General features: G+C 35.9%; 1 protein-coding gene across 1 annotated transcript in view; it reads left to right on the plus strand.

Moving 5' to 3' along the window:
• The window catches only part of oxsr1b (oxidative stress responsive kinase 1b), a 279,446-nt gene that overhangs the window by 168,245 nt on the left and 90,794 nt on the right, over positions 1-20,407 (plus strand). The window contains exon 5 of the mRNA XM_028804090.2: positions 15,110-15,165. Within this exon, the coding sequence (XP_028659923.1) occupies positions 15,110-15,165 (56 nt within the window). The remainder of the gene's footprint in view (positions 1-15,109; positions 15,166-20,407) is intronic.

A 20,407-nucleotide genomic window follows, 5' to 3' on the forward strand; every position in this document is an offset into this window, starting at 1 on the left:
CAGTTCCTCTGATATTTCTTTGCATTTTAGTGCATGGTTAACATGAGCAAATCTTTCTTGAAAAGAACAGTCTCTGTCAGCAACCAAATTTTATGTGCATTTTTTTAAACAGCAAGACACCTAAAAGTCACAGCTCCGATCTGAACATATTGATTGGAATTTCTGGAGAAGTAGTTAGCCTAGAGGTTCACATATTTTTCAAGCAACAAGTAAACAAAATGGCCACTTGGCTTATGTACAGCGGTGCTAACATGAGTAGCTCCATGTGTTAATAACAAAATAAAATTTATTTCGTTTTTCAATACTTAGAAAGACAAGGCGCATCTCTCTATTAATATGATGTACTGTGTTAAAAGAGGTGCATTTTCACCAAAACACATAGTTAGTAGGACAAGCAAAACCACAAAGTTCATTGCTAACCCGGAATTTACATTCACTAAATGTATGCTATTTATTTGGCTTTTGAAGGTAAACTACTGTTCATTAATATAACATTTAAGTGAAAGCACACATCGTATGTTTGAATGGTACATTAAAGAATGTAATGCTGCCTCACAGTTATAAATTTATTGAGTACATGTAACAAGAGCAAGTAAGTTTAATTCTGGATTTCTATACAGGCATAATAATAAAGTCTGATCAGCCACACAATAAACCACAGCAAAACACACAGATTTAAAATTTGGACAAATGTAAAAAGAAAAAAAAAAAGGAGGTACAGATTTGGAAAATGTCAAACACCATGAGTTTCTAATATTTGACTCATTTGTTAAATATTACTCTTTAGTAATATTTTTTAATCAGCTTCAAATATATAACCAGATTCAAATATAAATCTTACAATTGCAAATATTACAAACCTAAGCAATTGGTTCATTGACAAAACAGATTTTAAAAGCATGTTACAAAAACCGCTTTAAAGAGTTGGTTTAAATGAAAATATCTGGAGTTATCTTGAACTTCACTAATTCAACAGTACCTACTGTATATAATAATGTTTACATTTTTATATTTATTAAGGATTTTAAGTAGTAGTTTTGAGTTACTGGACAGAAAATGCCAGAATAAATTTAGAATGTGCACATGCTAAAATCAGTAAGATAGTTCATAACATATCATTCTTTATCAACCATGTACAGTACTGGAGTCCTCCAGTGATTATAAACCCTATTTGTTATCACACTATGAGGATCCCCATGTCTTCCGCATAATACAATGCAAGACATGAATTTTAATTTGATATTTATGAATGCCAGTACTAGTTTACTTAAATGATAGATGGTAACTATTTAATGGATATACCAGTACTGTATTTTAAAGCTGTTGTTACTGTTAGTATTTATATGTTTTATTCTGTATTACAGAAAATGGCAAAATATTGTTCTCTTCAGTAAATAGAGGTACTTTAATAAAAAGCCTTTGAATACTAAGCTATAATCAGAAAGCTTTTCAGATGCTTACAACATGATGCTCTGGAACATCCTACAATGAAGCATGTCTTGGAATATACTTTGAAACTTAAGACCTTTGAGAACATTTATGGTTAATATAGATGTGACAGAAAGAATTAACATACTTCTCTAATAAATGTGTCAAACAACATTGTAGTGCTGCTTGCCATAGTATCACTATATTTGACAGCCAGTTTTTGTTTAATAAAGTCAAGTATGAGAAGCATGTGAGCAAAACCCAGCTGAAGATCATGGCATCTAGGTCAGAGAAAAAGCTAGAAAAGCTCCTTAGGAAACACCAGGGACAAAAATAAGTAACTAAAAATTAGTTCTGAAATTTTTTATTTGGGGGGGGGGGGTGGCTATGGAGCAAGGTAAACTTTTTTTGATTATTTTGATACATTAGAAGTGTACAGAAAGCAAGTATTAAAAACAATAAAAAAGACAGTTGAATGAGAATGGTGCAGGTTGAAGCTAAATAAATTCTACAGTATTCCTGATACGTGGGTAAATGATTATGTGTTCTGGTAAGTTAGATATTATAATGTAATTAAAAAACCATTATTGTTCAGAGACTCAAAAGATTTATAGAGGTTCCTTTTCAGGCAGGACTAGAGTCGTCATCCTGATTTATATTTGTATATCAGATTAAATTTTGCTGCAGTGAAAGATAAAGATGGGAAGGAGAAATACAGTATAAGGAACCACATATATCTGAACACCAACATGCATACTTATTGCATATTTTTAAACATACATATTGTACATAAATATACAAAAACATATACTAAAAATCTTTACACCCCTCTATATAGTTTCTTATTTGAATCTGCTATGTCAGTGATGAGCCTACAGTATATTTCAGTTATCAGTTTCATTAATTAGCCTAATTGCTGAGGGTACAATATGTGTGTTGTAATTGGGTCTGTTCATTAAAACATTAGCTTTTAAACCATAAGAAGGAAATACAGGGTGACAAAGAGGTTTGGTGATCAATGTTTGTGATTTACTTGGAAATACATTGTTGTGGTAAAGCCAATGTTTTATAGCCCTCCCAGTTACTAACTATGTTGAGCTTGCTTATTCTCTCCACAGTGGTTCAGGTTTTCTCTGGATACTGTTTTCCGTTCACATCTTGAAGGGAGTACTCTTTATATTCTTTGGTGACTCTAAATTGGAATGGTATGCGTAAATCATATAGTGGGTGTCAGAGCATCTGAATTTCACTATACGGGGTAGACTGCCTCTTGCTTTGCACTGGATAGTTTGGATGTTTTTTATGGATCACACTGAACCTATAATGAAAAAAGGCTTATAAGATGGATGGATATTTAGTAAATAATTCATAAAGCAATTGCACTGCTTATAAAATTAGCATCACTTAGAGCTGTATTGATATTGACATATATGTGAGTGCCTTAAGCAAACTGTTGATTCCTGTAACATTTCCCACTTTTCATGTCAAAAGCCTTTACAGTAGTGTATGTTTCTGATTAAACTCAGCTGTGTTGTTCATTTTACTGATTTATTTGTTGATGTTGTTAAACAATGATCATGTAATAAAAAAGTGGGTTCAGAAAATGGACCAGTAGATGGGTAATAGTTGTTTGCTGATGTTTTCAGATGTACAACAGTGCCCTCATGTGCTTATTTATGGAACTGACCAGGAGAATGGTAAGGATGGATACAGTATATGGAAAGGATATTAAGATCATTATCATAGACTGATAGTAAAGATTACTACTTTAATTACTTAAAAAAAAAATTAGAAAAGCACAATTTACATAATTTTATTCATAAATTGATATGAATTATTCACTATTCTCTGTAATGTTTGTGGAACAATTTGTTTCTTCAGTTAGCTTCTTCTCTGTGAATTTGTAATTAAATCATTTTCTGATCTGAAAAATAAACATTTTTAACAAGAAATCATAAACTTTAAAGGTAACCTTTACACAAGCTTAGCTATTTGTAGTCATCACATATTCCACTAATTATTTAAAATAGAACTTATTCAGTTGAACCTTTTTAACCATTAATCAAGATGTCTTTGGTGAATTTGTTACAATATCTACTTCTGGATTTTGTATTTATTGAATGTTTTAAGAGATTAAATATTTTAAGGCTAAGAGGATGAGGGCATAGGGGGCACTATGAAAAACTGCAGAGTAATCAATACACAATCCAAACTGATTTATTTTTTTGATCTTGTCATGGTTTCAGAGGTTATGGAGCAGTTAAGGGTTTTTAGAGCCATGAAGATTATTATCCCAGGGTAAGTAAATACACTAGAAAGTGAAGGAGGAAGGACAGTATTTTGAGCAGTTCCCTACAGAGGGCAGCTTGGGTTCCTTCCTAATGCTCTTGGTATTTGAAAGAACACCATCCTGGTAGATACCTGTCTCTTTAAACATTGACAGACCCAGGGTTTCTACACTGCATTTGTAACATCAGAAGCAATTTTTTGTGGTTGACACATAAGTGGTCTCATGCTTAATTTATTAGATGACCGTTCTCTCACCAAACAGAAATAGAATTTGAGGCAGGGCTTCGACTCGTGGAAGGAAGGGAGGCCAATAGAGAAGAGAAGGAGTGTGATATTTTAAGGGAGGTAAGAAGAGTGTGAGAATTTGTATCTGTGAGAAAATGAATTAGCTGTCACATGTGATACTCGAGAGTTTATTGCTTGTAAAGGAATGCCCAATGCAGCAATATGCATTTTTTTATTTTATTTTATTTGTATTTCCGTGGTCTGTGCACTCTGACTTATGCTTTTGGTCTTTGTTTGAGGACAGCCTCTCTGTTTATATTTCTACATGTATACATACACAATGTGTATTTTGTGTAATTTTGAAGTTTTCTAGAATTGTACTACATGTAGAATAAGGTATAGCACAGTGACTTTATAAATGTGCTTTATAAGAAAAAACTAAATAGGTTTTCCATAATGAAAGATATCCACATTTAGTTTGCTTCATTAATGTATGTATACAGTTAAAAGTTTAGAAATTGGTGGATTTGTATTGACATAACACACAAAGCACTTCATCATACAGGTGATACGGAAGTGACATAGCCTACCAAGTAATTTAAGAAATGACTAGAGAAGATATTAATTTCTTTTGTGAACTATTAGTTTAATTCCCAGTGTGGATACTTTGAGGGTAGAATTTTCATGTTCTCACTTACTTTACATGGATTCTTTTCTAGGTATTCTTGTTTTACTCCCTTCTCCCAGACATGTATATAATTGATTAATTGGCATTTCTGAAATGGTGTGGTGGGTATAGGAGCATGTTCTACAATGAACTAGCACCCTGCTTTGATTGATTTGCATGTAATGCACTGTGCTGACAACATAGTCACTGGTCCCTTGAAATTCTGAACTCATTATCACAGGTTAGAACATGAACATCTGGATAGACAAAGATATTGACAAAATATACAGTAGACATTAGTCATTTTAGATCTGAAGAGGAATGCCAAGAGCACCTGGAAAACCCACACACCAATTAATTCTTGTAACCCACTAAATTTAACTTAGGGTCTTGGTAGCATCAGATGGCCAAGGCCACGGTGCAAGCAGGGCTGTGAAGCCGAACTCCATTTTCCATGATGCCCTGCGGGAATCCGGGGTACCTCCATGTTGCAGGGAGGACTCCATCTATCGGCCTGGATGTGTTGGCCGGGGTAAAGTGCCGGCCATCTTTCACAGTGGATATTTTGATGTTGTTTGCTGTTTGTTTAGCGCTGGTCCTCTTTGAAAGTTTGCTATCTTTATTCTCCATGAAACATCAGATTAGACAATACTAAAACCATCCGTTACTAAAAACAAGACAAGGGTAGTACACATAATAGTTATCATTTTTGGATGGAATATTCCTTTAAGAGGACTCCTTCCACTATTCAGTGCTCCTTCATTAAACCAGAACTTCCATTTCCCTTTGTACTGCGTGTTTTTCCCAGTGTTTCTGACCCTGTTGTCTTTATTTTGACATGTTTTTTCCTTATAAACATATAATTGATAGATTTTGTTTTTCCCCCATGAATCAATAGATTTGTTTATTTTAAATTAAATGTTGCCAAAAGGATCCAAGCCCAATCACTGCCATTATCAAGTCTGAACATTCTTTCTTTGTCTGCAGGCAATTAATTTTTCTCTATCTAACCACAGTAAATATTCAAAGCCACATTTAAGTCCAGTGATAATTGTAGACTGACCAACTAATATGCTGTAAATCCACTACATTGTGCTGTGACAGCTGCTTAACAGGAGGTGTCACACAGAGGAAATCAGCAAAGAAATCAGGTTTCTAAAGTGCTACACACCATCTTTGACCCACTGCAATATGGTGTGTGTTTGCTGCTTGTGATGGTGCTTGCTTTTTCTAGCCTTGTATATACTAATAACTTTCAACAGTAAATGCTTTTATTTGTTTTTGTGGGCTGCCTTTGTTTGCTTTTCTGTAGTAATTTTTGAGGCAAATTTTTGCCTTTGCTACTCACTAATCTCAACTCTCAGTTTTAATCAGGCTTATAAATCACCAATGGCTTATTTCTCTTTTGTTCTCCAAGTAAAATAAAAGGTTTGGCTACAACTGTCTCTTAAATGTTATTGAGTTACTTTATTTGTTTTATATTAATATTTAACAGCCTCTTAAAGTTTTTCTCTATAATTTAGTTAAATAAGCATATTACAGTTAAAACTACAGTTTGTAATTCAGACATTGAAATTCTGGCTGTTGGAATTTGTCCATGTTATTTGCCCAGGGAGATAAATTACATCTACCTTATTAATGTTTATGTTCCTCCTTCCGCAAATGTTAACCTAGCAATGAAAATGATTCATTCTGTCACCAGCACTTTAATGATGACTATCTCCGTCCCTGCAACCATGTAACTTTGGAAAAATTTCTATCAGTTTGTTATCAGTTCCACTTGAGGAAATAACAAACTAAACCTGCTGTATTCAAATGATACCTTTAAGTGTAATCTACAGTATTTGCCCCCTTAGACAAAACATTATATGAGTCATCTTGTAGTAGACCACGTGGAACCACTGCATTTTGCGTACTGGACAAAGACTGGAGTGTAGGATGCAATTATCTGTTTTTTCCACAAGGATTATTCTCACCTGGACAAAGTTGTCAGGACTGAGAGGATAATGTTTTTTGATTTCTCCAGTGCTTTCAATACTATCCAGCCATCCCTGTTAATTGGTAAGCTCAGAGATATACAGGTGGATGAGCCTGTGGTGTCCTGGATAATGGACTAACAGTTTGTGAAACCGAAGAACAGGGTCTCTAATATGGATGTGAGCAGCACTACAGCACCACAAGGAACAGTCCAGTTGCTTTTTCTCTTGACTCTGTACACCTCAGACTATAAATATAACACCTAGGTTATGTCACTTGCAGAAATTCTCAGGTGATTCTGCACATATGAGGTGTATTAATAAAGGGGATGAGACAGAGTATAAGAGTCAGGTGGAGAAGTTTGTTTCTTGGTGCAAAGAGAATTGTCTCCTGCTTAACATCACCAAAACTAAGGAACTGGTTATTGACTTTTGCCACACTATAGAACCTCTATATACGGTCACTGTTCAAGGAGTGGATGTACAGGTGGTCCTCTCCTACAACTACTTGGGGGTCCACATCAATGACAGGTTTCCATGGCAGGCTCTTATTTCCTTAGGAGATAGTGTTCCTTTAATATGGGAAGTGACATCCTTCATATCTTCTGTGATGGCCTGTACAATTGTTTTTATGCTGTGGTGTGCTGGGATGCTAACATCACTTTAAGAGAGGCCCACTGAATCAACAGACTAATTAAAAAGGGCAAGGTCAGTAATAGGATGCACTCTGGACCTACTGGAGGTAGTAGCAATAGAGTAAATAAAACAAAACCAAATGCAATTATGAACAACGCTGCAAATCTTCTCGGTGATACAGTAACACTGAGTAATTTTAGCCAACAAATTATTCAGCAGAAGTGTGTCAGAAAGCACTACTGGGAATCCTTTATACCAACAGCAGTACGTCTGCATAATACCTCACTGTGACTGTAACAGCCAAGCCAGAACTTTTCTCTTTTTAATTTTCTTGCTTTATAATCATTCTGGTGTGTGTTCAGACCAAAGTATGTGTGTATATTTATTTATTCACTTATTTATCTACATTTTATTGCTTATTTATTTAAAGAGTTTTTGTCAAAAGCCAGATTTCCCCCAGGGACATGTAAAATTCTGCCTGTCTGCTTGCTAGAAACCCAATTTCTGCCCCTCCAGTAATTCCACTCTTTTGGGCTTATTCAGCATTAAAGTTTATGATACCTTGTTTTGGAAGTTATTTTGTAATGCATGTAGTAATAAAATGCATTGTATTTTTTATTCCAATAGACAGCACAGACATGTGACAAACAACTGGGAATGGACATGTCAAGAATGACACGCTTGAGTGAGAGCATCACAAGTGATGTCTTAGGTATTGAACTGCATCACAAAGATGGCACTTCTACACTTAGATTTAATCATTAGACCAACGGTCCATGATTTATCATAAATTTGGGTCAGCCAGTTAAGTTAAAAGGCAAAGGGTGTCATGCAAGCAAGTAGGGAAATTCAGTGAAGGTTACTTGTTTGACATTAAATGGAGGAGGAGTCCATAGATGTTGAGGTAGTGAGGTCAGTAGGTTCTGTTTTGGAGGCACTTCAGAAAGATTTGTTTTCTTCCTTCTCCTTCAAAAACCATAATTTGTCTCATCAGGAAGATGGTGGGTCTCAAAGTGAGGATCATTATCATTTAGAGACGAGGAGGAATAGGTATTTATTTGTCTTTTTAGTTCTTTAATCAGTGGATGAACATTACTTAGTTTGGCCCTGACAAAGCACTGAATTAGAGGAAATCTTTGTTTAAAAAGTTATGGGCTTTATGACGATTGGGCAAGTTAACAGATATACAGTACCAAGGTGCTTTGTTCACACAAATATTTGCATTACTGCTATTGCCTTTATGTTTTAACTTCTATTCTGCAGTATATTTAGTAATTTGGCCATGGATATTGCTGGGTGGTGCAGATTTTTTAGTTTCCACTACTGCTGTTACATTTTTCAAATTAGGGACTTCTGCTTAAATTATCCACTACCCCTCCTTGATTAGAATCCTATGTTTAATAATGAGAGTGCAATTGTACTTTGCAAGCCACAGTAAGAGCCTGCAATGTGTGAAAATCTGGCCCTTTTAAGTTCACTATCGAAGTAAGCAACTTTAAGTCAACAAATTTGAAGTATTGCACACTGCCTGGCATACAAAATCCTTGATATTTAAACCTTAACCTAGAATTTTTTTTCTTTTAATTCATATTAGTTCAAATTCATGAAATGTATCCATTGTTTCATATTTAGACATTACTAGTGCGTTTATCATTGTAACCTGGCTATTATTATAATGACTTTTGTTAAACAACATGTTTTTTCTTCTGTCAGGTGTGAAAAGTAGTAATATTCTTGGTGTGCCATTGTGGAATAAGCACAATTTTTGTAATCTAATACTCTCTGCTTCAAGTAGCTGCCTTTGAGGGTTGTTTATAGTAATATCAAGTACAATTTGCACAGGATAATGCAGTTGTTTGAAATTAAAATACATTTCAGTATGTACCAGGGGAATGCATGGAATGAACACACCTTCTTTTCTGTCTTAACCTGGTAATATTGTTGCTTATGTAATATTTGGCATGAAATTTTTCACAAGCAGTATTGTTCCATATTACACAATTTATGTGAGTCAGGATTAACAGTAACATTATCAAGGATCCAGTTTTGAAAATTAATTTGTGCATGGTGTCTTTCAGCTACTTCTGGCAAAAAAAAAAAATCCAGATTAATATAGTATAGCCACCAAGATTGAAGTACACATCATATATGTATAAAACTGAATCATAAACAAAACAAATCATCTTCAGGGTTGGTTGTTTACTCCTTAATAAAGCATGCATACCTTCTAATTTCAGCATATGCCTGACAGATTTGTGTGTGTTATGTGTGCTATTTACATGCCAAAGAGACATCTGTCACTTTCTAGCGAAATATTGCTCTCCTAGAAAAATGTCTTCTTAAAACTGCCGTTTTATTAAAATCACAAATGTATGTTGAGTAATTTCTTTTGACTGATTATGTAAAAAGCATTAACAAATGAACATCATATAGCCTCTACACTGCAGGGGTCTCCAACCTTTTTTCCCCTGAGAGCTATTTTTACAAAATGAAAATGGCAGAGAGCTACTAATGTTTTCTAACATTGATTTTCATAGCTTATTTCAACCCAAACAAACTGAATAAGCTTGTTTTGCCTGAACATTTACAAAATGTTGGTGTCCACAGCTCACATTTTGCATTAAATCATCACAAAAAATATTTAGTTCACCTGCAAGTGCATTTTGTATGTCTGTATGCATTTTCTAGTGTATCTCACACTATTGATTTAAAACATGAATGCTGTCAAAACAAAAGAGTGCAATTACAAATACACAGATATTACTTATTCATTTGTCATTTTGTTACATGTCACTGTTTCACTTCACAAGAGTATTCACATGTCCAGTTGCATGTGTGATGTGTTTTTTAGTTAGTCAGATGACTGGCACTGCATCACTGTCAACAAGAGAGGTGTATGGTGGAGTGTAGCCACTTAGGTTCACTCTTATGGAGTCATGTAAATGTTCATCTGTCAGTCTTGTTCTGAACTTTGATTTCATGACACTCATGTCAGAAATGGCAGACTCACAGAGGTATGTAGACTCAAACAAAGCAGACATTTTCAGAGCTGCTTGGTGAAGATTCTTATAGTTATTTGGCTCTACTAAGCTCCATAAATGCTGAGAATGCTGTTGAGACTTTAACTGCACATTATTTTGAAGGTTTACTAATATATATAAAATCCAATATCTGTCTGTATGTCTGTCCGTTTTTCACGAGAGAACTAATTAACTGATTTAGATCGGGTTTTTTTCTATAATTTGCTTGAACATTCCTGTTGATTTTGCGACTTCTCTTATTGTGCTTAGAATCAGAGTTCGCTTGCGGTACAGATTTATTAGCGTGAATCCAAGAAACATGCAGCGGGCCAAGGGGAGGGGCCTTCCTCACTCACTCGCCAGCTTCGGGGCATGTTCCTTAACTCCACTTAGCTAGCGAACGAGAGAACAATTGAATTCAACTTTGTTTGATATTTACAATAAAGTGTTACTTAGGTTTTGAAGAATTTGAGTTCGGATAGTCTCTTAAGTGTATGCCACATTGAAAAGATAGGTTGCAATTCAGATTGTGGATCGTGATTTTGTGTTAAAAGGATCGTGATAAGATTGCCCACCCCTAATTTGATTAATCAAGTTTTCAAATTTATGTAGGATTCATTAACCCTTTGGCGAGCTACTTGGAAAGGGGTTGCGAGCTACCAGTAGCTTGCGAGCGACGTGTTGGAGACCCCTGCTCTACAGTTTCTATATTTCAATCATAAAAAAAATGGATGCATGAAGATCCGGCCCGTTGCTTTATCCATCTGTGTGACTGTGTCGTATAGTAATTAGACTTCCCAGGTACCCTGGGCTTGGGTTATAGAAAGTTATTTTGTAAAGTTTGATTCTGATGGATAAAAAGAGACTTTATAGAAGACAGACAGACAGACATTGAGTCTTATGCAGTATGTTAATGAATATTAATGAATGCAGTCCAAACCAATTTTATTTAGAGTTGTTTTTCCAGCTGGTAAAATAAATATTGCTTCTTGCATTAGTGTTTTTTTTTAATTGTGGTGAACGTTCTTTCTCTGTCAGTTAGGGGATTGTACATTAGCTTCACATTTAACTTAAATATAAGAAATCTTTGAGTAAAGTACCTCTATTAGTTGTCAGGTATGAGCAACAGCTCTCAATCTCTCTACCTGAAATCCTTCAGTTTTATTTTGTGCTTTTAGCTAAGACTGACTGAAATTAAAACTATAACTTCTTTGATATTCCAAAATATAATATAATCTTCATTCACCTTCCAAACGAATTTAGACTTTCTTTCTGATTATGCTGAACCTTGTATTAATTACACTTGTGCCTCTTTGTGTCAGCTAGCAGAAAGAATGCTGCTTGCCACATGCTTTCATTTATATTTTGTCGGTCAGTTCTGGTGCAGCTGATCCATGTTTATCCTTCTGACTTTTATGAACAGCAGTATTGTCACAACTCATACCTCTTTATGTCCTTTTCCATGTGTCTGCATCTACTGTTGCTTGGCAACAATGATTATAGCATGCTTGCCTGGTCCCATTTTCTCAATAAGCAACTACTGTACCTGTGTAAGCCCGGCACATCACCATATATTTGGAATTCTTATTACATAAGTTTCTTTTTTGTAATTATAATTCTTTGATATTTCACTTGTGGTGTGTCATTACTTTTTTTTTTTTTTTTGCTTTGCCCATTTGCTCTTACACTTCGATTGTTTCAAAAATATTTGTGTTCCTTTTAAATATTAACTTCTGTACCACATTAATTGACAAAAAAACATAATTTTTTTTACTTCATTGACCATTTTTTCAATACACCTTCAGTGTAGTGTCACTGGCTTAAACTTACACCAAGTACAAATTAAGGTATAAAGTAGTGGTGCAACTGTTCTCACAGCTTCCTCACAATTCAACATCCTAGGTTCTAATCACACATGCGGTTGCTGTCAGCAAGGAAACTGCACACTGTTTCTTATATCTGTGTGATTTTTTTCTCTGAATCCTATGGCTTTCTTCCCACATCACAGCATTGTTTGTCTTTGGTTAATTGTTAGCCCTAAATTCATCTTGTATCAATGTGTATACATTTACACTGAGCAAGACAGGATGCTCACCCAGTGACTTCTGCCTTGTACCAGTTACTTCCAGGATAAACTCTTTCCCTCTGAAACCCTGGGTTACATTTAGCAGGTGTGATTAAGTTGTGTTACTTTTAGTCATGAAATTTGATTAATGCAGGCAACTTCATAGCACACAATTGAGTATCATTGCATACATTTGAGACATTCTAGCACTCTTGAAGATGGTAAACTTAGTGGTGGAGGAATAAGAACCTCATAGTTTGAAACCCTGAATTGAATTAAGCATGTTTTAGAATATTATCTTACAATTAGTCATGAAATGTGATTAATGCAGACAACTTCATACAGTAGCTCCCAAAGTGGTCTTTGCATAAAGCTCAGACCATCTAGCACTCTTGAAAATGGTAAGCATACTGGTGAAGGAAAAAAATCGTGTTTTTTTTTTTTTTTAATTTATAATTTTAGTTCTTGCTGAATTAATTTAAAAAAATATTAATGCTCAAATATGTGGTAAACATTCAAATAAACATAAAGTAGCCACAATTTTCCCCCTTCAAATCTTTGAGAACCTTCAGTTAAAAATTAGTGTATATGTGCTGAAATTTATATAATCTTGGAAGTTTGTTTATAATGTAAAATTGATGTAAATAGCTTTGTTGGAGAGGAATTATGCAAAATTCTATTAACCTGAATAAACTCCTGGCCCTGTAAATTTTAGGACAAAGCAATAAAGTCACATTGTAGGCTATATCACACTGAAAAAGCACATTATCTGATCCATGAGATATTCTCCATTATTTAATATTTTTCATATTAACTTTGGTCAGCGTCTTTCATGGATTATAACAGAGGAAAGCCTTAGATAAAGAATGATGTCATCTTTTGATGATTTTCATTGTTTTGGTGTTTAAGGTTATCGAATGTACAATCTCAGTTGGAATCCATTGGTTAAAAATCAGGTCTGATTAATGCCAGTCCAGCCATTATAAATCTGACTAAAGACAATGTCATATTATGTGACTTCTTGTCATGGCATATGTCATATTTGCCAGCTGCAGTCGCCGATTGTGTCGCCGGGCCATGTCAGTTTAAATGAATGAAACTCTCTGGGTATGTCTAATTTAACGACTGTGTGCCTACCTTTCAGCACAGTTGTGCTAACCCTTTTTTGTGAGAGCCAGTAGTGTGCTGCCTGACAGAGCCTGTGCCATACTAATGGTTAACAGGTACAACAGATGCAAGTGTAATCTCAACCCTTTTTTCTGTCTGTTGTAGTACTTAAATCTAAAACGCAAGACATCAGACAAACAAGCCTGTCTTCTGTTTGTAAAGTCCAGAACATCTGAATTCCTTATTCCTTGTCTCACTGCATTATATGCATTGTACTTCCAGATGAGCATTTGTTGGTTGCCTGCTCTTGTGACCAACGACAAAATCAAATGTTTGATTATGTTGAAGTAATTTGTAAACTAGTTGGACTGAGTCTCTTTGCATGTCAAGTAACACCTTTGACTCTTTAAGGTTACGTAAATGAAGACTACCACAACACATCACTGGAAATGTCATTAATGTGACATGGCCCTAACTTAGGCTGTTAATGGCATAAATGTGTTTAGAACTCTAATATTATCAAAAAGAATTACTCAAACTAGGAAGGGTAGTAAACCTTCATAGTAAGGGCAGTCCTGCCAAATTTTATTCAAGTGTAAAGTGTAAAAATTATGACACACTTGCATCCAGGAATGTGCATTGGTTTCTGTTACCTGGGCAAGATCCATTATTATTGATTCCATAAATAAAAATATATTGAGTAAATGGCCTGCTTATTGCTTTCACCTAAGTTGCCAATAATCCCCAAATATTCCGGAACATATTTATATGGACAGATATGATAAAATTGGAACATTTTGTCCAACAGGGCGCCAGTTTTATCTGGTAGAAATTTGCCACTTTGTTCTACTTCCAATCTGTGGTCAACCATTTTGAATGGTGGTTACTTTTCCTGCTGTTTATTATTCATGTTCTGTTAAGCATGAAAAGGGAATATAAATATTGTGCATTTTTCAGTTATAATCCTCATGTGCTAAATTCAGCATATTACCCTTTCTGATGATGTTTTTGAAGTATCCAGGTATGTCAGTACATTAAAGTATGTTAATCCAGTGTGACAACTCTAGAGGGCGTAGCAGCCACTCAACCCGACACTGACAGACACAAGAGGCACACTTACAAAACTCACGTTTTTTATTTCTTGTTTTCCAATTCAGCACACAGCACCTTACACAGTGTTCCAATCACCACAATAACTCAGCCCTTTCTGTGTCTCTATTTTCTTTCTCTTTTTCTCCTGCCGCCTCTACTCCTCCCTTCATAAGCTGTGTCCTCCACCTCCCAATTTCGGCTCCCAGAATGGAGTAATGTGGCCCTTTTTATATTGTTCCTTCCTGCAGCAGTTCCTGGTGTGGTGGAAGTGCTGCATGGACACCCGGAAGCACTCTAGGTGCGCCCGGATTCTCTTGTGGCAGCACTTCCTGTTGTGGCAGAAGTGCTGCGGTCAATGCCTCCGGAATCGTCCAAGTGCCTTCTCGTGTCCTGGGAAAGATATTGCCTCTCTCTCGGTCGTCTCATCCTCCAGGCATCCCAGCTGGGCAAGAGCCCCAGTCATCCGCCAAACCAGTTATTCCTTAACTTCAATGTGGTATATGTTGTAAAAGAGTTTTCATTTCATTTGCCACATCACTATTTTTATTGACATGTCTGTTGCCATGTAAAGTGTGATCATATAATCACTTTGTTTATTTTACAGAGATGTGAAAGCTGGTAATATTCTTCTCGGAGAAGACGGCTCAGTGCAAATTGCAGGTACTTTTTGTGTAAACACATATAAAAAATATTTTCATGCATGAATTTCTTAATAATTTAATTAAATTGAAATATTTTTGGTGAATGCTAAGTTGTTTCTTGTTTAGTTGTTTTCATTACATTAGATGTTTTAAAGTAAGATCTTTCGGTCCATTACACTCTGGTTTAATTTCTAATTAGATTTCTAATTTTCAGATCTAATTAGATATAATTTATACTGTTATGCATTAAACGCCTATGAAATTACCCACAACACTTCACATATTACAGAGGTTAAAGAGTGTTCTGTGTTAAGAAAATTTTTCATATGCAGTATATACTTGTAAATTGAACCTAACTGGAGTCTGACGTCCCTAATTTTTTTTCTTGAGGATTTTATATTAAAAATCGATACTTGTGAAATTTATGAAAGAAAAAGCAGCAGTGCCCATCAGAATAACATCTAGGGTAATACTATTATAATTATAAACGTGTGTTGTTGCTTTCTTTTTTGGAGATCACTTAAAACTGAAATTATTTTATCTTGTGCTAAATTTTATGTTAGTTCCAGTTCTTGTTAAGAGCCGGCTTTTAAAACTTAGGACTGAAAGTACTAGCTGCTGCACCAACACAGATCAGTTTTTTTTTCTCTGCTGGTCATATATCTGAAAAACATTTTAAATTACTTCTTGCCTGCTTATTGCAGTTTTGAATAAAATGTGGTCCTCAACGTTAGCATCTGGTGTGTCGGTTTGTCCAGTGATGGTGGCTGAAAGATTTTCAAAAGTCTTGAAAGCTTCCACAGGACACATCACTAAAAGGATCTCATTCACTCAGTATTAAATGTTTTACTGAAGCCATGGCAATGTAACTTGTTGCTCAAGGGGTTCAAGCTCACTAGTGAGTCTGGATGGTGGGAAGTCATGCTGTGGTGATGATTTTCACAAAGTTGTTCCATATGGCTTGCACCTACTTCTTTACACAAGTATTTAAAGTAGATTAAAATAGGTCTTTACCCTCATGATCACTTTGGCGTGAGTAAGAAATTGCAATACCTAATGTCCCCAGAACAATGATAAAGTAAATGGTAATAATGAGCCTGTTTTGTTTGTATCAGATTGTTCATACTATAAGATGGTGACATTGTAAGCTTTTTTAACACTGGAATTCCTGAAGTCTAAGAAAAAACTCGTAATTCTGGCCCACCTAAAATTCCTTCGCACCTTTCTGTCAGCGTCTTTTGTATTGTAAATGTGTCAATCAGCAGAAGCTGCCTGCTATCCCAGTGCCGCAGCTCAGTTCACAAAGATGGTTCTCAGTGTTTATCTTGGAGTGAATTGCCTGGAGTTGTAGAGGGTAAATAATATATTGTCATTTGGAATACATATATTTCATGAGTGTTCCGTGTCTACAATAATCTATTTAAACACATCGTTAAAACAGAAACGTTTTTCATGTTTTAATAATAATTGACAAAATGTAGACATGAAGTGTATAATGTGTGAAGCCTGAAATCCAAATATCAAATAAACACTTTCACAAAAGGTACAAGTATAACAAAACAAGTGCGCTTTTATTCAAGAATATAACCGAAGAAAAAGAAAACAGGTTAGGTAGGCTATTGAATATGACAGCTTGCGTGGTGAGGCAGTAAGAACTGCTGACTCCTAATCAAGAGGTCATCGGTTCAATACCAGCTACCTCTCAAATTTACCGTTCGGAGTAGTGTGCTACTCTTATTGTTAATATTATACAATAAAAACATACATTTCCATCTATAACAATAATAATAATACAGTAATCCCTCGCTACTTCGCGGTTCACTTTTCGCGGATTCACGACTTCGCGGATTTTATATGTAAGCATATCTAAATACATAACGCGGATTTTTCGCTGCTTCGCGGGTTTCTGCGGACAATGGGTCTGTTTACTTGCTTCCTCACTTGGTTTGCCCAGTTGATTTCATACAAGAGATGCTATTGGCGGATTGCTGAGAAGCTACCCAATCAGAGCACGCAGTTAAGTTCCTGTGTGCTGCTGATTGGCTCAGCGACGAGTGTTGCATTAACCAGGAAGTCTCATCTCACTCATTCATCATTAACATGCTAATGCTTCAGGGGCCGTGTCCAAGCACCAACAGAAGATGCAAATGATTGCAGAAAAGGTAAAAGTTTTGGATATGTTGAAGGAAGGGAACAGCTACACCGCTGCAGGACATCGATTCTCTTTATTTAAAAAGGAGGAAAAGCATATAAGATCTACAGCCGCAGTGTCCTTTAACCAGGGTGCAAAACGAGTTGCAAGTGAACGTGATAAGGCAGTAGTCTGGATGGAATCTGCTTTAGGAATCTTTGCAACCAGGTCGACGACGTCATGACCGCCTAAAAGCTGCTACGTGTACTTCGCTATACAGTAAGTGTAAACTTATCTACCGATTTCATATTGCTTAGCAGTTGTTCCTGTTTTTAATAGAGTAAATGGTGGGTTGTAAACAATACAGGGAGGGTTTAAAAACGTCCAAATACACGTTAAATAATTAAATAAATATAGTGTCCCTACTTCGCGGAAATTCAGTTATCGCGGTCGGCCTTGGAACCTATCTCCCGCGATAAGTGAGGGATTACTGTAATACATTTTATTTATACAAGGCGCCTTTCAGAGAACTCAAGGACACCGAACAAACAAACAATAAATAAATAAATAAATAAATAAATAAAAGACACAATTATAAACAACTTAAAACATCAGAAAATCTAAAAATTAAAACCAAACAAAACCACTATAATCAGGAGGAAAAAGAAAAAGCCATTTTAAACAGATGTGTTTTAAGTTTACATTTGAAGGATGAATATGATTTGATATTTCGGAGAGCCGCAGGTAATGAATTCCAGAGCTTGGGAGCAGAACGGCTGAAAGCTCTGCTCCCCATGGTGGTTAGACGGGCGGGAGGGACGGTCAGATGGGTGGAGGAAGAGCATCTAAGGTTACGGGATGGAATGGCAACATGAAGAAGGTCAGACAGATATGGAGGGGCGAGGTTATGGATGGCCTTAAATGTTAATAACAGAATCTTAAAATCAGTACGAAACTTGATCGGGAGCCAATGAAGCTGCTGCAAGACCGGAGTAATATGGTGAATAGACGGGGTTCGAGTGATGATACGTGCTGCAGAATTCTGGACTAACTGAAGCTTATGAAGAGATTTATTAGGGAGACCAAAGAGGAGTGAATTGCAGTAGTCCAGCCGAGAAGTGACAAGACTGTGAACAAGAATGGCAGTGGTATGAGGAGTGAGGGAGGGGCGAAAATTCGATTAATATTACGTAGGTGGAAGTAAGCAGACCGGGTGATGTTATTAATGTTACTTTGGAAAGATAGAGTACTGTCGAGGATGACACCCAGACTCTTGACCTGAGATGATGGGGAAACATCATGGGGTGTGAAGTTGGATAGCTACTATTTTTTCAAGAATTTGGAGATAAAGGGCAAGTTAGAAATGGGGTGAAAATTTTTGAAATTAGTAGGATCAGCACCAGGTTTATTTAGTATTGGGGTTATAGCAGCAGTTTTGAAAGATGAGGGAATAATACCAGCAGTAAGAGAAGAGTGAATGATGGCAGAAATGAGAGGGACTAGAGAGGGGAGGCAGGCGTTAACCAGAACTGTAGGCAGGGGGTCCAGCTGACAAGTAGATGACTTGGATTTGCAGATGAGATCTGAGATTTCAGCCGGTTTAAATTTATAGTACTTGTAAAAGTTAGCATTTTTTTGGTCATTAAGTGCTGTAATTCCTGAACAATTCATCCAGTTTCGATGTAAATACCAATAAGTAAGCTGTTAGTCTGGACTTTTAGCCCACATTCATTATATAGCTTCAACTCTAATATTTTTCCAATAAAAAGCTAAAAAAAAAAAAAACAGTAACTTTATCAATGTCTAGACCTAGTTAAAGATGTCTAGGTCATTTTCTAGGTCTAGTTATATACCTAACTGTATATGGTACACGGCACTGCAGTCTTTCTACCAGTGCGCCAGAACAAAATGTTAAAAATGCATGCTGTTTCAGAAATAGTTGGGATTGATATATGCCACTGTATCCTGGAGTGTTACACAAGTTGTCCCAAGGTAATTAATCTTAGTAAAATGACTTAGTAAAATTACTGTCATAGAACAAGGTTCATAACTATGTGTCATTGTACATGAATTTAAAATCCTGACTGCTAAACTACCAGACACAACAGCAAAGAGTTTTCAGATGGGGTAATGTTCATTATTTTATCCACTAAAAAAGCTTCCTCCCACATCAGGTACAAAATAAAGAACAAACACAGTACTTGTTTTTTCAGATCAAAAGACTAAACATGTGCATGTTTAAGCTAATTAGATAGGCCTTACGGGTACAATCAGTTAATATGTAGAAAGTTGGAAACAGGGTTCTCTGGTCCAAATTGATACCAAAATGGCACAGGATAGGATGAGGACCAAAAGAGTGTTACCAAGGGAATGAGAAGTATATACACTGACAATGTAAGTTAACTACCATATAGTGTGTAATGGAAGATATATTTAATAATAATAATAATCATAATTTATTTTGGTGGGAACCAAGTTTAGAGGAAGAGACAGAGTGGCAACTGGCCAGGGTTTGGAACAGATTTCCAGCAGACAGAAAAGGGTCGATGATCCAGTATTGGCTATCAATGCTGGATTCTATACACACTGAGCTAGCCAGGAAGGGTGCCTCATGGTGGTTATGGTACAAAGTCCATACATAACCAGCAACTGTCTGAAAGACCTTGCTCTCTAAAGGATGTTGGATTAGATAAACTTTATTAATCCCATGGGGAAATTCAGATGCATTTACAGTGGGACAAAAAAGTATTTAGTCAGCCACCAATTGTGCAAGTTCTCCCACTTAAAAAGATGAGAGAGGCCTATAATTTTCATCATAGGTATACCTCAACTATGAGAGACAAAATGAGAAAAAAAATCCAGAAAATCACATTGTCTGATTTTTAAAGAATTTATTTGCAAATTATGGTAGAAAATAAGTATTTGGTCACCTACAAACAAGCAAGATTTCTGGCTCTCACAGACCTGTAACTTCTTCTGTAAGAGGCTCCTCTGTCCTCCACTCGTTACCTGTATTAATGGCACCTGTTTGAACTCGTTATCAATATAAAAGACACCTGTCCACAACCTCAAACAGTCACACTCCAAACTCCACTATGGCCAAGACCAAAGAGCTGTCAAAGGACACCAG

This window comes from Erpetoichthys calabaricus, chromosome 6, assembly GCF_900747795.2.
Source record: "Erpetoichthys calabaricus chromosome 6, fErpCal1.3, whole genome shotgun sequence".
NCBI lineage: Eukaryota > Metazoa > Chordata > Cladistia > Polypteriformes > Polypteridae > Erpetoichthys > Erpetoichthys calabaricus.